General features: G+C 36.7%; 2 protein-coding genes across 3 annotated transcripts; both read left to right on the plus strand.

The window, feature by feature from the left end:
* Positions 1–7,822: 7,822 nt before the first annotated feature.
* LOC117624799 (NAC domain-containing protein 2-like) lies at positions 7,823–9,886 on the plus strand. Its single transcript, XM_034356252.1, has 3 exons — positions 7,823–8,128; positions 8,426–8,706; positions 8,938–9,886. The coding sequence occupies exons 1-3, from the start codon at positions 7,963–7,965 to the stop codon at positions 9,367–9,369; spliced, it is 879 nt and encodes a 292-aa protein (XP_034212143.1). The 5' UTR covers positions 7,823–7,962; the 3' UTR covers positions 9,370–9,886.
* Positions 9,887–10,796: 910 nt separating this feature from the next.
* Positions 10,797–14,477, plus strand: LOC117624716 (aspartic proteinase Asp1-like). Of its 2 annotated transcripts, XM_034356133.1 has the most exons (9): positions 10,797–10,954; positions 11,159–11,376; positions 11,491–11,608; positions 12,012–12,235; positions 12,957–13,181; positions 13,306–13,444; positions 13,658–13,858; positions 13,951–14,023; positions 14,103–14,477. In XM_034356133.1, the coding sequence occupies exons 2-9, from the start codon at positions 11,162–11,164 to the stop codon at positions 14,213–14,215; spliced, it is 1,308 nt and encodes a 435-aa protein (XP_034212024.1). In that variant the 5' UTR covers positions 10,797–10,954; positions 11,159–11,161; the 3' UTR covers positions 14,216–14,477. The 2 variants fall into 2 exon arrangements, with proteins under 2 accessions (XP_034212024.1, XP_034212023.1); XM_034356132.1 differs by lacking the exon at positions 10,797–10,954 and having other exon boundaries at positions 10,969–11,376.
* The last annotated feature ends 104 nt before the right edge of the window (positions 14,478–14,581 follow it).

Raw genomic sequence — 14,581 nt, forward strand, 5'->3', positions numbered from 1 at the left:
CACAAATACAATGAATAGATAGAACCGGTGAATTTCAAATTAACCATAGGAAAAATTGCGAGATTCTCGGGATACTTTTGAAAAAGTAGCTCCGTGAAATCCGTAAAGCAAGATCGGCTTTGAAAATAATACTTGAAAACGCCGAAAGTGCCGACAGGCATTATCAGAGGCCACGTGAAGTTTTGGACTCTTGCGAAAGAAAAAGATAATGTGGGGATTCGAGAAGATATTGGAATCCTGAAAAGTTGCCACATTTTCGTCTATAGATATTGCCTTTGCAAAACTTGATTGAGCAACTGCGTTTCAACTCAACTTTGTTTCAACTCAACTTCCTTCATTTTCTGAAACTTTAGTTTTGTAAGACTTTCTTTGAAACCTTCTTAAAATGGCTTCCTCTTCTTCCTGCCCAAATAATTTCAATTTAAATGATGCTCCCACAACAACCAGTGACGCCAAAGTTTGGCGTCCATCCTTTGTATCCCAAAATCGTCATCTCACAGTTAATGATTCTGTGATGATGAATGATGCTACTGCTGTCACAGTAGCTAGGAATTTCATTATTCCAATGGATGAAATGTTGTTGACAGGGAGGTCTGAGGAAGAGGCTATTGAGGACTCAATGGCTTTTAGCATTCAGAGTGCTGCTTCTGTTTCTAACATGGCTGATCGTTTGCGTGCTAGAGCAAACGAGGTTCAGAAGCTAACAACTGAAAATTATTCTCTTCAAAGAATGCTTCATGAGTCTCAAAAAGAGGTTGAGAAACTCAAAGGAGAGAATAATTCCTTGTTGAAACTGGTGAGTTCGTACTCTGCTGATACACTGAGAAAGCTAGACATGCTGCAGGTCTCAAATGAAAGAATTTTGGGAGACCATGAGAGGCTCATGGCTAGGCTTAAGAGGCGCCGTCCTCTTCCTTCAGAGGCTTCCAGAACATAATGTAATTTTATAGATTTTACAGGGCCTGCACCTTCATTGCAGGTGTAAAAATCTATCTGTTGTATGTTCCTTTCCTTTTATAATAATAATTGCGCACATTCTTAAACTTGCATATGTGGTTTGTACGTCTTTTCAAAATGACGGTCTGGAACCTTGTGCCTTATAGGTTCAAATAACCACATCAAATCTCTCATATTTCCATGCATGTGAGCCCAGAACTTTTGGTCTGGGTTAAACCCAAACTCATAATTTATTCGCCATTTTCAAATGGACATGAAATATGAATTGAGTAAAAGCCACGATAATATCTCAATATAGTAGTGGAGAGCATTAACTACTATGTACCCACAACTTCAAGTTTTAGGATCTCTCATATATTTGGATCCATGGGCTTCCGCCCCAGATATAACAAAATATGTGGGGAGCCTCAATTCATCATTTGAAGTTTATACTGATATTATCCATTTCACGGTGTATTCTTAACAACCGGATTCACAAAATATATTTCTTCCTTGAGGTGTCGATTATAACAAAATCGAACTTTATTAAATTCATCATTTCTTATGCCAAAGAAATATGTGGTGTACCACAATTTGCAATAATACCTCAAGGGTTGTCCATTTAATTGTTGGAACTTTAGGTTCTCAACACTGTTAGATTTTGAACTTCAGGCCAAAATCACATATTCTCATGGTATGGACATTTTTACAATTTTCTATACATATTTCGGGACTTCAAGCCCTTACATAATTGTCCATATTTTGAGGAACTTCTGGCATCTCATTTAATTGTTCATCCATGAGTTTAAGGAACTGCAGGTTCCCTTTTGTATATAGTGACGGTTTACCCAAAATGGTTAATATTTATGCATACGTCACTATTCATGTGAATAGTACTATTCATCAAGTCATGAATACATATCTATTCATATGTACAGTACATTTGCCAGTACAGTTATCATCCATGTGTACGGCACTATGAACCAATACGGTACTGTTACATCATTAAGGAAACCCAGGTCCTTATTCACATGTCAGGGATCAAGGACTCTTAAGTCCGATCACATGTTTACAAATATAGTACCGGAGAGACTGCCAGCTCTCATATTTAATATCATCATCAAGGATCTTCAAGTCCTGATGTAAATGTATGATGAGGATCAAGGAACTTCTGGTCCTGATCTGTATACTGTAAAAACTCATCATACAGCACAATTAATCCATAAAATAAATTTACTGTTAAATAAATTACTTGTATGGACGTTAATCCCGCACCATACTTTAAATGTGCGGTAAAGTAAATTCATAAATTAAATTGTTGTATGGACGTTAATCCCGCACCATACTTTAAATGTGCGGTAAAGTAAACGTGCTTGTATGGGCACTAATTCTGCTCCATACATTTAAATGACAGTAAAGGCGTGGACGATAAACCCGCAGATAAAGTAAATGTGCTTGTATGGGCACCCTTTGTAAATGACAGATACGATGTTGTATGGGTAATAAACCTACACCATACCATAAATAAAATAAATGTGGAGATAAAACCACCACCAAATAAAATAAGAAAAGTGTTAGTATTACTAATGGTCTCCCATTGATAATATCTTTAGTATTACCAAGGGTCCATTTTTTGTTAAGGGTTAGTAATAGAATGGCAAATAAATATAGCATATTATATTACCATCAACTTTTCATATATATATATATATATATATTATAGAAGTATGGCCATCTGCAACTTGAACGTAAGATGAAATACGCACTGAGAGGAAATAATATATATAATTAGAAAGTGGGGACAAACCATAGGGCTAGTCTTCCTATAATTTTGTAAATAAAGTGGATGAATGTGAATCTGCACAAGTTCCTCCTGTACACCTTTAATTAATATAATTATATAATATTAAAATAATAGAGAAGATAAAGGAGCAGAGATCTTATCGCTTATTCTTTCGGTGGGTTTTGCTGTTCTCATCAAAAGATGCTTTAGCACTTTTCCTCCTGTACACTCAAGTGTAGTAATATTGGTGAGCCAGTGAAAGCCCGAGTCTGGTACCATGGAACTGTTGAGGGGATCCAAGCCTGAATTTGATGAGTTACCACTACTGCTCAGTGTGGCAGAAGGGGTCCAAGCATGCTTGGTTCCAACTGCATAGCAAGATGGGGTAGCTGCTAAAGAAGAAGACCCAACAAGATTCTCTTGGAGCTGGTGATGTTGGTGATGGAGATTTGCAAACTCCATATATAATGATATAATTGTTTTCGAAAAAGCTTTGGTGGTTGCTTTTAGCTAAGCTAGCAACTTTTCTCAGTTTCCTCTTTCTTTTATGCATTATCTTCAGGCAGGGGAAAATAGGAGGTTCTGTGAAACCAGCCTTACGCAGTGCCCACCACTCTGTAATTGCAGAGGAGGACGACTCGTTTTTCAAGCTCATTAACCATTACAGGGAGCTGAACAGGACGAGTCAAAAACCCAGTTCGGGTTTCTTTGAAGATAGGAGTTTGCAGAGGTTCATCATCAGTGAATTCAGCTGGTATATTTTTGAGAGCGAATTCGTGCTGATAACGTGTTGTAAACTAAAGAGAAATTGGAGAGGAAATTGAGATAGAGAAAGTAGAGAAACTGATCTCATTATTGAATGTTTTGATCTCAGTAATCAATAATTGTTACAATGAGAAGGAATCCTTTTGTAGGCAAAGTTTTCTTCCAACGTGTGGGGGCCCCCTTCCAACATGTGGGCTCCACACCTAAGTATTTACAACACAACTACAAAAGAAATAAGGTTTTTGGTTCTAGGAACAGTTATCTTCTCCAGTTGATAGAGGTTGGCTTTTATATAGTCTTTAGGTGACTGATTTATCGTCGTTCACGGCTATATGATGTAAGCTTATTGGACTTGGGATGTAGGGGTAAGTAAGGGGTTTAATGCACGCACGGGAGCATAGGTTGGGTTGGGTCGGTTTTTATCCCAACTTGATATATAGAGATTTATGATTTATTGGACCCAAAACTCGCTCATTATTAAGCAAATTCAACTCGTTTGTGATCGGGTTGGACGGTTCAGTCGGATTAACTCAAAATTAAGCCCACATAACGGTTTATAATTTTTTGAACCCAAGACCCGCTCATTATTAGGCCAACCCAACCCTCTAATAATCAGGTTAAACGATTTGGTCTAATCCGATTGACCTGAAATTGTGTCCACCCCTAATATATTTGCACCAACAATCACGTAATGGTTATAATATCTTGTGATTGACTTGGGGCCACTAATTCGAGGATTGACCATGTTGGGTTTGCCCTTATACAACTATGCTTGGGCTTTAGAGGTATTGGGCCTAAACGTGGCCCAATTTCCAGACCGATTTGATAGAGAAGACTTTCTCTGTCACCTCTGCCAGTTATTGAAACGGTGTGCATTTAATTAGATGCGGATCTATTTCCCTCGTGTGGTTGACGATAATTTCATCCAATTATCATGATTGTGTCCATATGTCGTTATATTATTGGTTAGAGAGTTCTTGTATGTCATCAGTGCTTATGAAAAGTGGCTTGACCATAGCCCAACAACAACTGTAAAAGTATAGGACCTGAAGCTGTAACTGGATTCAAGTCAAACCACTGCCCACCAATAAACTACCCCAGATATATATATATATTCTTTAATATGTAATAATAATTTGGTTTTGGGAGGGGAAGGGGTTGGGAGTGGGAAAGGACCGGAAAGCGGGAGATGTACTAATTAATTGGTCAATATTGACAGCTAGTATGAAAAATACAGAAGCTTCCCAGCAAGTACCCAACTGAGAACGACTGAACAAGTGCCCAACATGTTCATTTCACTTGGACCTCTTTACTATAACCCCGCCATTCACTGGTGAGAGCGATGTTTTCAAGCAACATTCCTAATCACCAGCTCCAAAAAACAAAACGGCGGCCATTTTAAATCATTAAAGACAACATGAGATCTTCATCATTACAATCCATTAATAGCAACTTGACATCTTGTGTTCGTATGGTTTTGGATAACATGTGAATAACCTTATTTTGATATCATAAAGAAGTTAAGATTTCATTTCAAAATCAATTAGCAATCGATAATAAATTCTCTCACATCACGAAACAATAAAATTGAAACTTAACGTAAAGCCCTCGTTATGTTCGCATTTAATTTATTAGAAATAAAAATGAGACTTAACGTGAATTCAAATTAAATAAACCTTAACATAAAATTTATGGACGGAGGAAGTTAGATATGGATATCCTGTTGACCAAGTTGTGGAAGAAAGTCGTAGCAATTGGACAAGTTGAAAGAAATTGAAGAAAAAGAGCACTAATCTGAATATGAATCGATGATGGTGGGTCCCTTTGTCCACATAAATCTTAAACAAAGCAAGCCAAGCAAGCTCCAAGTAGCTTCCTGCTTCCACATGCATTGTTTATCCATAAATATATATACGTCAGGCACCACGTCACGCAACACCTTTCTATGTTAAGGTGCACATGCATCGCGCCACGTTTTTCGACATTATGAACCCGGACAAAGGTTCACTCCTTGCTCCCCAAGTTTCCCGGTCGACATTTTATTATTATTATTATTATTATTTTGTCGTGTCCTTTTCACTTTTCAATATTCATATGGAATATTCTATTCACATGGCTGCCTCAAATTTGTTTTACTCTCGCTCTCTCTCTTTATTTTAAAGATTTGTCTAATATTCTATTTATATTATACAAAAATTCATATAGAGTCTATTTAGACAAAAAAATTTAAAATTAGTAATTTTTCATTTTCTAAGTGGTTTTTAGAAAATTATAACACATTAAAAAACAATTAGAAAATAACAAATGACTAATTTTGTGTTTTTCTTCTCTCAAAATGGATTCTATAACGATTTTTGTATAATATATCATGTTAGAATGGGTCTATTTGTCAAAAGCTCTTGTCTTAAGTCAAAGTTCATAAGAAGAAACGTTGCGACTTATGCCAAATCTTTTTTTATTTTTTTTATTTTAATCTTTTCGGGCATGTGTGTCTCAGAAGTTTTCTCTTGTAATGTGAAATCTTTTAAAATTATTTTATTTATTTTTTGAAGTTTACTTTTGTTTGTGGTAGAGCATACAAATAAAATACCAAATGAGAGTTCCTTACTTTCTTTTAGACTGCAGAACATAGAAAAAGAGCACTAGAGAAGAAACAGTGCAGACTATAGTTGAAAGACTTTTAAAATCAGGAGTTGAGGAAGGACACATGTGGATGTGGTGTAGAAAAAATAAGTAGGAACCCCGTCTAACATCTTAAAAATCAAACTTCAATGGCCATGGACGTGAAAAGTTTTAAAAAAAGTTGCGGCTGGATTTTTTTAAAATTTTTAATTTTATACAAATGATATCATATTTTAATATAATATAAACTACGAAGACGAAGATTCACTTTATTATTAAAGATCATATTGCGAATGTTAATACTGATGGAACTTACCCTGTTAGTCATGCTTACGTCCTTCAATTTGAAGTTGCAGCCCTTGAGCATGGTTGCATGGTTTATTAAAGGGCAATACGTTTAAATTATAAAAAAAATTAATTATTGCAGGATATTCTACTACAGCTTTGAATCATATTTTAACCTCTAGTTCTACTAATAATATTCCTTCGCATATTTTGTCCACGTAAGAAATATCCGAAGGCTTCTTTTTTCAACTTGAGCAATTTCAATTTTAACATGTTTATAGAGAAGTAAATATAGACACATACGGGCTAGCAAATTCAAGGTAATAATCATATGTTTATTTACTAGGAATGGAGGAATTCATGAATCTGTGAACTTAGTAAAAAGGGAATTAAAAAATTGGAATTAGATTAATTATTCTCAAGTTGATAACATTCATGATTTTGAGAGTATTTAATTATAGATTTTAATATAGAATCCACATTATTTTTAATTCACTATGTGTAATAAAGATATGGGAAGTATGAAATTAGAATAATTCTAATACCAATATTCTACTAAATACAAAATAAGTGAGAATCATTTAAATATGCGTTTCTCATAAGTAAAATGTTATTATTAATATAAATTGAATAATATACTCTTACCATATTGATTTAATTGATGTGGCATATGATATGTACCACATCATGTAATATAAAAATATAATAAGTATAGCATTATTCGTATTCACGTTGAGATTTATTTTGATATTGAAAATGTCGGCAGTTCATTCATAAGTATCTTCCCTGTAATTTTGTTTCTTATGCAAAATAAAGAAAAGGATTATGTGATGCGGCAGAACGCAAGTTCCAGATAGAGAGAGAGAGAGATGATTTGTTTGGTGAGTCGTAGAATTTTGGATTAGTTAATTGTGGATCCATCCTTGATCCAGCAGCGCCATGACGTTTTGTTCCATACGTCATGCGTGGGGGCTAAGGAAACTCCAAATCCATGCAGTTGAACGGTCGTCCTTCAGTTTCCGCTTGGACCAAAAAGTCTTCCACATACCGAACGTGGCAAATGGTGATTCGCTGACCGCACAAAATAAAAACTCCTCGCGGAACAGGAGATCGAGAAAGACCGTCAACGATGCAGTAGAGGCAGGATTTAAAAAAGCGGAGAGAGGAACGTCCAAAATAGGTGACGAAAGCAATGACACAATTAGCAAGTTGAAAGTGGGCCATGCACACGTGGCACCTTCAGGTTAGACCGTCGACTGGCTGCGGTCAGCCTCTCCACCTCCTTTCTCTCACTCTCTCTCTCTCTCTCTCTCTCTCTCTGAACCCATGTGTCAAAATTTAAAAAAAAGAGAGAAAAAAAGAAAAAGAAAAAGAATAATGTTGTGTCTTTATTGAGCGTGCGGGCGGGTCTATAAAAAGGCTTCGGAGTCTTGTAAAACCCATCGTTCCAAATCCGAGAAGAAACTAGAAGCAGAGGAGCTAAAACCAGAAGAAGAAATTCAAAGCGATCTACAACTAGCAAGATCGAGGGCAAGCAAGAACAAGGGAGCTGTAAAAAGTAAACGCTAAAAATGGGAAGTGGAAGTGAGTTGGAGTTACCGCCAGGGTTCAGATTTCACCCAACGGACGAGGAGTTGGTGAATTATTACTTGTGCCGGAAATGTGCTGGGCAGCCTCTTGCTGTTCCCATCATCAAAGAGATTGATCTTTACAAGTTTGATCCTTGGCAGCTACCTGGTATAAATAAATTCCCCCATTTCCCTTTTTTTTTTTTTTTTTGGTCAAATCCCCATTTCCAATTTCACCATTTCTGATTGAATCACTGGATTTCATTGGGTTAATTTAATGGGTCACCTGGATTTCATCTCAATTGGCCCCAACCCAACCAAAAAAAAAAAAAAAAAAAAAATTCTTTTATGAACTCTGGATTGGTTGAAATTTTGTCTCTGATTCGTTTGATGTGATTTCAATTTGGGTACCTTGAATTTCAATTTTTTAAATTTTTTCCTGCAATTTTTGTCGTTGTTTTTGCAGATATGGCTCTTTATGGAGAAAAAGAGTGGTATTTCTTTTCGCCAAGGGATAGAAAATATCCGAACGGTTCAAGGCCGAACCGGGCAGCAGGAACCGGGTACTGGAAGGCGACCGGGGCAGACAAGCACATTGGAAAGCCCAAGGCACTTGGGATTAAAAAGGCACTCGTGTTCTACGCTGGCAAAGCTCCTAAAGGAGTTAAAACCAATTGGATCATGCACGAGTATCGCCTTGCAAATGTCGACAGGTCGGCTTCCAAGAAAAACAACAACAACTTGAGGGTACCTAACTTTATCCTTTTGCACCTTATTGACTTTTACCTAATTATTCAATGTCTTCAAATTAAAATGGTTCATTTTAATAAACGATGCGGTATTTGAAAATACTCTATGTATGAGGTCGGGGATTAAATTCGGTTACAAGTCTATTACATTGTCTTGGTCAACTGATCTAACACACGACTGCAAATTTTAATTTATATTGTGCTAATTTGATTTTATGTATTATTGCAGCTTGATGATTGGGTGCTGTGCCGAATATACAACAAGAAAGGTAGCATAGAGAAATATAACGTTGCCATGGAGCGCAGTAAAATGACCAAATACCCAGAAATATTGCATGAGCAAAAACCAGAAATGACCCAAATGCCACCACCCCATACGGATATGTCGTCGATGGATTCAGCACCGAGGGTGCAGCAGACGACGGACTACTCTAGCTGCTCGGAGCACGTGCTGTCGCCAGAGGTCACGTGGGAGAAGGAGGTCCAAAGTGAGCTACAATGGAGCAGTGATGAATTAGAGAATTCCTTTAATACCCTTGATAATCAGTTCATCAATTACATGGATGGCTTCTCAGATATTCTTGAACCTTTTGGCGCTGCTCAGCCTCAGGACCAAATGGACCAGCAGAACATGTTTGCCTACTTACAAACCCAATTTTAAACCAAACTTGTTGGGTTATGAAAGTGGCAGGACCAGAAAAATTTGAGAAAAAAAAGAACGGGCTGAACTCGTGCGGTGCTATTGGACAGGGCCCTTGACGTAGGTCCATTATTATTTTATTTAGTACCTAATATTCTTTTAAAGTTGGTTTAGAGACCAAATGAATTTATGATGTCATAAAAGGACCTGTGGTTAAGGCTCTTGCTCAGTGAGAAAAGCATCAAGCTGATGGGCTCGGGTTAGATTCTCCATAATATGTTAATACGTAAGGATTACGGTAGAAAATTGTTACAATTTCCAGGAATTATGTAGCAGAAATTTTTTTAATTTTTCTTTTTAAGTATGCATGACGTGTAATTATAGTGCATTTGATTGATGTTAAGAGAAACAAATGTGTTTGAAGTTTTGTAGTGGGAATTGAGCCCACAGGTTGTTTTGGGTTGGTGAAGCCCTTTCACTTGTATAAATAGAATTCTTTATCACATGAGGGTAAATTTTCAACCATGGATACTTGTAATTTCATATTGACCTTACATATGTGGACTTTCGCATGATTTACATAGATTTTCCCTCCATATAACTTCTATAGGAGAAAAACTTATTTATTGGTTAAAACTCGATCGAGGAAGATCCAATGAAACAAAACTGAACGAAGAAACAGAGATAATATTTTTTTGATGCTGAGATAAGTGCTCAAAGTTGTAACTCAACAAGGAAGATCTTTGAGTTTTCACATTCTAATAATGTGCCCTAACTTCTTGATTGTTGAGGTTGGTAGGGCATTGGTAATTAAGTCTGCATGATTGCCACACCAACAAATATGTTGGACATCTATATTGTTGCTCTTATCATGCTGATGTGTAGGGAAAAAAACTTCTGGGTTTTTCTTCTCCTAATTAACCAAATGTGAAGGTGTGTGAATGAGGAAGTATGTCCAATATATCAAAAAAGGAGAAAGTGACAACTAGAGGCTGGGTGTACGAATAGGAGATGTATAAGCACGGGTGGAAGAGATTTTGGTTTTGGTTTTGTTTATCTTTTTTAAACAAAAATGAACTTACGTTAGTCACCAGTTAAGTTGGAAATATATGTTAAATATTATTACGTGAGACACAAATGAGACAAGAAACTTCATCATATCCGAACTCGAAGGTGTGTAGCATGTTATATTCCAACAAACTACATATCTATAATTAAAAATAAAAAACTCTTTTTATGAAATTAAACATCTTCCTTTTGTCGACCTTCTTATTGCTCCTCCTCCTCTCCTTTAGGAAATTGGTAGACTTCGAAAAATTTCGAAACAGGTATTTCCGCCCAAAATGGGGAACTTTGTACTTGTAGTGCAATGATACCTAGAAATTTCCAAGAAATAACGTTATTTGGTAATTTCCTCTGAGCAAAGAAGCATTTGGCATTTGGTATCTTCGTTAAAAAATTGGCATAAAAAACAAATGCGGGTTCCAAAATCCAACTAAGCAAAAATTCACGCAAGCAATTCCAATGTCATAGGAAGAAAAGAATAAAGAAGTTCAAATGTGATGGATTAGAAGGATTCTGCAATAACTTGGAGGGAAGAAGAAAGGTAATCAGCAGAAATCAAAGGAAGCAAGCAATACCATGAGTCCTGAGTTGCATTCACCCAACTCCGTCATTGGAATATATTCCATTTTCTTTCAGTCATTTTATCGAACACCTTGTGAAGTTTCCCATAGAAAAAAGACAAAATAACACTTTTATCTTAAATTTGTTCCTTCGTTCATTCGTTCTATTGCCTACTGTGAAACAGAAAATGAAAACGGAGGGAAAGTCTGGGTGGTTGTTGCTGTTGATGTCGCTGTTAGTGATGGGTTTGTCTGCAACTATGTCATCAGCTTCTTTTGGTGATCAGTACCATCGGGGTAGAAGGAAAACTATGCTACCGGATGAAGCGACGTCGTCTTTGGGGCTCAACCGCGCAGCCTCCTCCATTGTCTTACCGGTTCATGGAAACGTGTACCCTATTGGGTAAGTCTCGTTGTGTCATTTGTGCAAGTCCATGTGTTTGCTTTTAATCAATCATCATGATACAAAAAGTGTGTTTGTTTTCAACTATCTCAAGTCAATGGGGTTGTTTTGCAGGTCTTATAATGTCACTCTTAACATTGGTCAGCCTCCAAAGCCCTACTTTCTTGATCCAGACACTGGTAGTGATCTCACATGGCTCCAATGTGATGCTCCCTGTGTCAGATGCACTGAGGTAATTAATTATAAATCACAACTTCATATTGCACTAACTTTTCTTGTTAGAATGCACAAGTTGTTGCTTGTTACTGTTTTGTGGGCATCTAGCTTGGAACTAATGCTTGCTTCTAGTTCAAATGGAAAACAGAAAAAAAAAAAAAAAATGTATACTAAAGAAACCAACATTTCTCCTGCTTAATTCCTACATGATGATTCTGATACGACATCTATCGCTTCCCTCTCTGGCTGAATTTCTTGTTCATATCTTGCATTGTTCAATTACTGTCCTCCAATTTAATGAATCATGGTTTTTTTGGAGTCCCATATTTTCCTGAATGCTAAACCTTCTTAATACAAAAAAAATTGTTATGGAAAAAGGGTCCTAACGTATATTTATCCTTTTACTTTGCACTTTGCAGGCTCCTCATCCATTTTACCGTCCCAACAATGATCTAGTGGTCTGTAAGGACCCCCTCTGTGAGGCCTTGCATGCACCGGGTTCCCACAAATGTGATAATCCAGACCAATGTGACTATGAGGTTGAGTATGCAGATGGTGGCTCATCCCTTGGTGTACTTGTAAGGGATGCCTTTCTCCTCAACTTTACCAATGGAAACCAGCGAACAATTCACCTGGCCCTTGGGTTAGTATCTTTTCCTGCTTAAATTATTCATCAATATTATCTCTAACAATGCTTAATTATCTATTCTACTTAAATATTTGTGTTTCTCGAAGTAATCACCTCCTGATTCTCATCCCCATGCCAACGAAAGAAATTGCCATAGCATACCTTAACTTTAAATCCTTACGGAACTATTTATTTGATTTGGCCTACATGGTCTAAGATTTTTTTTTCTGTTTCTTGCAATGGATTAAGCTCAAATCGTGTGCCCATCCCTTTTGTTTTGTTTTGTTTTTTTCCCCAAGAAACTTTGTTTAAACAAACAGCTCTTTGCAACTGCCTAGTAACTAGCTAGATCAATAACTGCGTATAATTGCTATTGCAACTTAGATCATAAAGTCCTCCTGGGAATGGAACATGATTAAGTTAATTGTTGTGGATAAGTAGTTTATTTCTTTGAAGTAATTTAGTGAGAAGAATTAAAGCTGACAGGTTTAATTAATTTGTTTGAGAAGAATTAACAATATGGTGATGCCTCTTGTGATGATTTGGGTCAGATAAAAATGAAATGTATGCACCGTACCCTATTGAACACTTGATGAAAACATAAACTAAGTTTAACAATATGATATGAAACAGAAACCAAGCATTAGATTATACTGAGGCACCACAAACCAATGTTTCCTAGACTTGCTGACATACTTGATCTTGATCATTTAATTGTTTAATGTCATGTCTACAGGTGTGGATACGATCAACTACCTGGTTCATCTTATCATCCCATAGATGGAGTCCTCGGCCTTGGCAAGGGAAAATCTAGCATCGTATCACAACTTAGTAATCAGGGTCTGGTGCGACATGTCATTGGTCACTGTTTAAGTGGCCGAGGGGGCGGGTTTTTCTTCTTGGGGGATGACCTTTATGATTCTTCACGCATAGTTTGGACACCAATGTCACCTGATTACACGTAATAAACCCTTCTTGAACCCTGTTTTTCATCTAACAAAGGTTTTATTTTAATGTATGCTTCATAATTCATGATTCATAATCATCTTTTCCTGCACCAATTATTCTCCTTGTGGTTTATGCAGCAAACATTACTCCCCAGGACTTGCGGAACTTATAGTCGGTGGGAAATCTACTGGGTTTAGAAACCTTGTTATGGTTTTTGACAGTGGAAGCTCATACACTTATCTTAATTCTCAGGCTTATCAATTTTTGACTTCATGGGTGAGTTAAGAGCTTTGTCAAAAACTAGTCTGCATTTTCATTACCTACATCTAGAACTTACAATGCTTTCATTTTCCCTCATATTATGGCTTTTGCCTCACTAAAATTAATCATCCTTTCATTTCCTGTTAACAGTTTTCAGAATGTTGCTGTTATTCAATGTATATAACTTTAGAATAAAAGTTGATTCATGTTATTCTTGTCATATTGTAGTTGAAAAGAGAACTAACTGGAAAACCTTTAAAAGAAGCTCTAGAGGACAGGACTCTCCCACTTTGTTGGAAAGGTCGAAAGCCATTTAGAAACATACGTGATGTCAAGACATACTTCAAGCCCTTAGCACTAAGATTTGCCAGTGGTAGAAAAGATACCACGCAGTTTGAATTGCCCCCAGAAGCTTATCTAATTATATCGGTAAATTTCACCTTCCATGATCTCCCTATTTTTCTTCATTTCAAGTAGAAGCACTTTCTGTGTTAGAAAACTAATGATGTATATGCTGGCAGTCCAAGGGAAATGTTTGCTTGGGAATTTTAAATGGTAGTGAAGTTGGGCTGCAAAATTCTAACATTATTGGAGGTAAGAGTTTCCATGTGTATGTTATGAAGCATGACCTCTGAAGACAATAATGATCATTCTTTTTTGGTCCCGTTTACAGACATTTCAATGCAAGATAAAATGGTGATTTATGACAATGAGAAGCAGATGATTGGATGGGGTCCTGGAAACTGTGATAAGCTACCCAAGTCTAGAAGTTTCAGCTTTTGGTGATGCTTCGTGAGGTTCTCAGACTTGCACGTTTATAATGGCGTATGATCACAGAGAATTATTGTGCAGAAAGAAACATTCTCCGCTGTATACTATATAGGATTGGAGGGGAATAGTTCCATTTCCAATGTACATTTTATATATTTCACATGTATGTATGTAGAATCACGTCTACTTGGTATTTCTACTTCCAACCATATGTGTTGGTGAAAACTATATAGTATTCTTCAGGTTACATATGAAGAATATTCTGACTTCTTTACAATGTGCTGAGCTCAATTATAGTTCTCAATTTCTTTTATCATTTTCGGAGACAATGTAACACTTCTGTTGTAGCCTCTGCCTTGGTCAAGGTGGTAACTGAAGGGG

This window comes from Prunus dulcis, chromosome 4, assembly GCF_902201215.1.
Source record: "Prunus dulcis chromosome 4, ALMONDv2, whole genome shotgun sequence".
Taxonomy (NCBI): domain Eukaryota; kingdom Viridiplantae; phylum Streptophyta; class Magnoliopsida; order Rosales; family Rosaceae; genus Prunus; species Prunus dulcis.

Bases quoted from the DNA above. Each gene is read 5' to 3' on its own strand.
- LOC117624716 (XM_034356133.1), top strand. From the start codon at position 11,162: ATGAAAACGGAGGGAAAGTCTGGGTGGTTGTTGCTGTTGATGTCGCTG. The intron at 11,609-12,011 runs GTAATTAATTAT...TGCACTTTGCAG, and splicing joins CCTGTGTCAGATGCACTGAG to GCTCCTCATCCATTTTACCG. The intron at 13,182-13,305 runs GTAATAAACCCT...TGGTTTATGCAG, and splicing joins CCAATGTCACCTGATTACAC to CAAACATTACTCCCCAGGAC.
- LOC117624799 (XM_034356252.1), top strand. From the start codon at position 7,963: ATGGGAAGTGGAAGTGAGTTGGAGTTACCGCCAGGGTTCAGATTTCAC. The intron at 8,129-8,425 runs GTATAAATAAAT...TTGTTTTTGCAG, and splicing joins TGATCCTTGGCAGCTACCTG to ATATGGCTCTTTATGGAGAA. The intron at 8,707-8,937 runs GTACCTAACTTT...GTATTATTGCAG, and splicing joins AAAACAACAACAACTTGAGG to CTTGATGATTGGGTGCTGTG.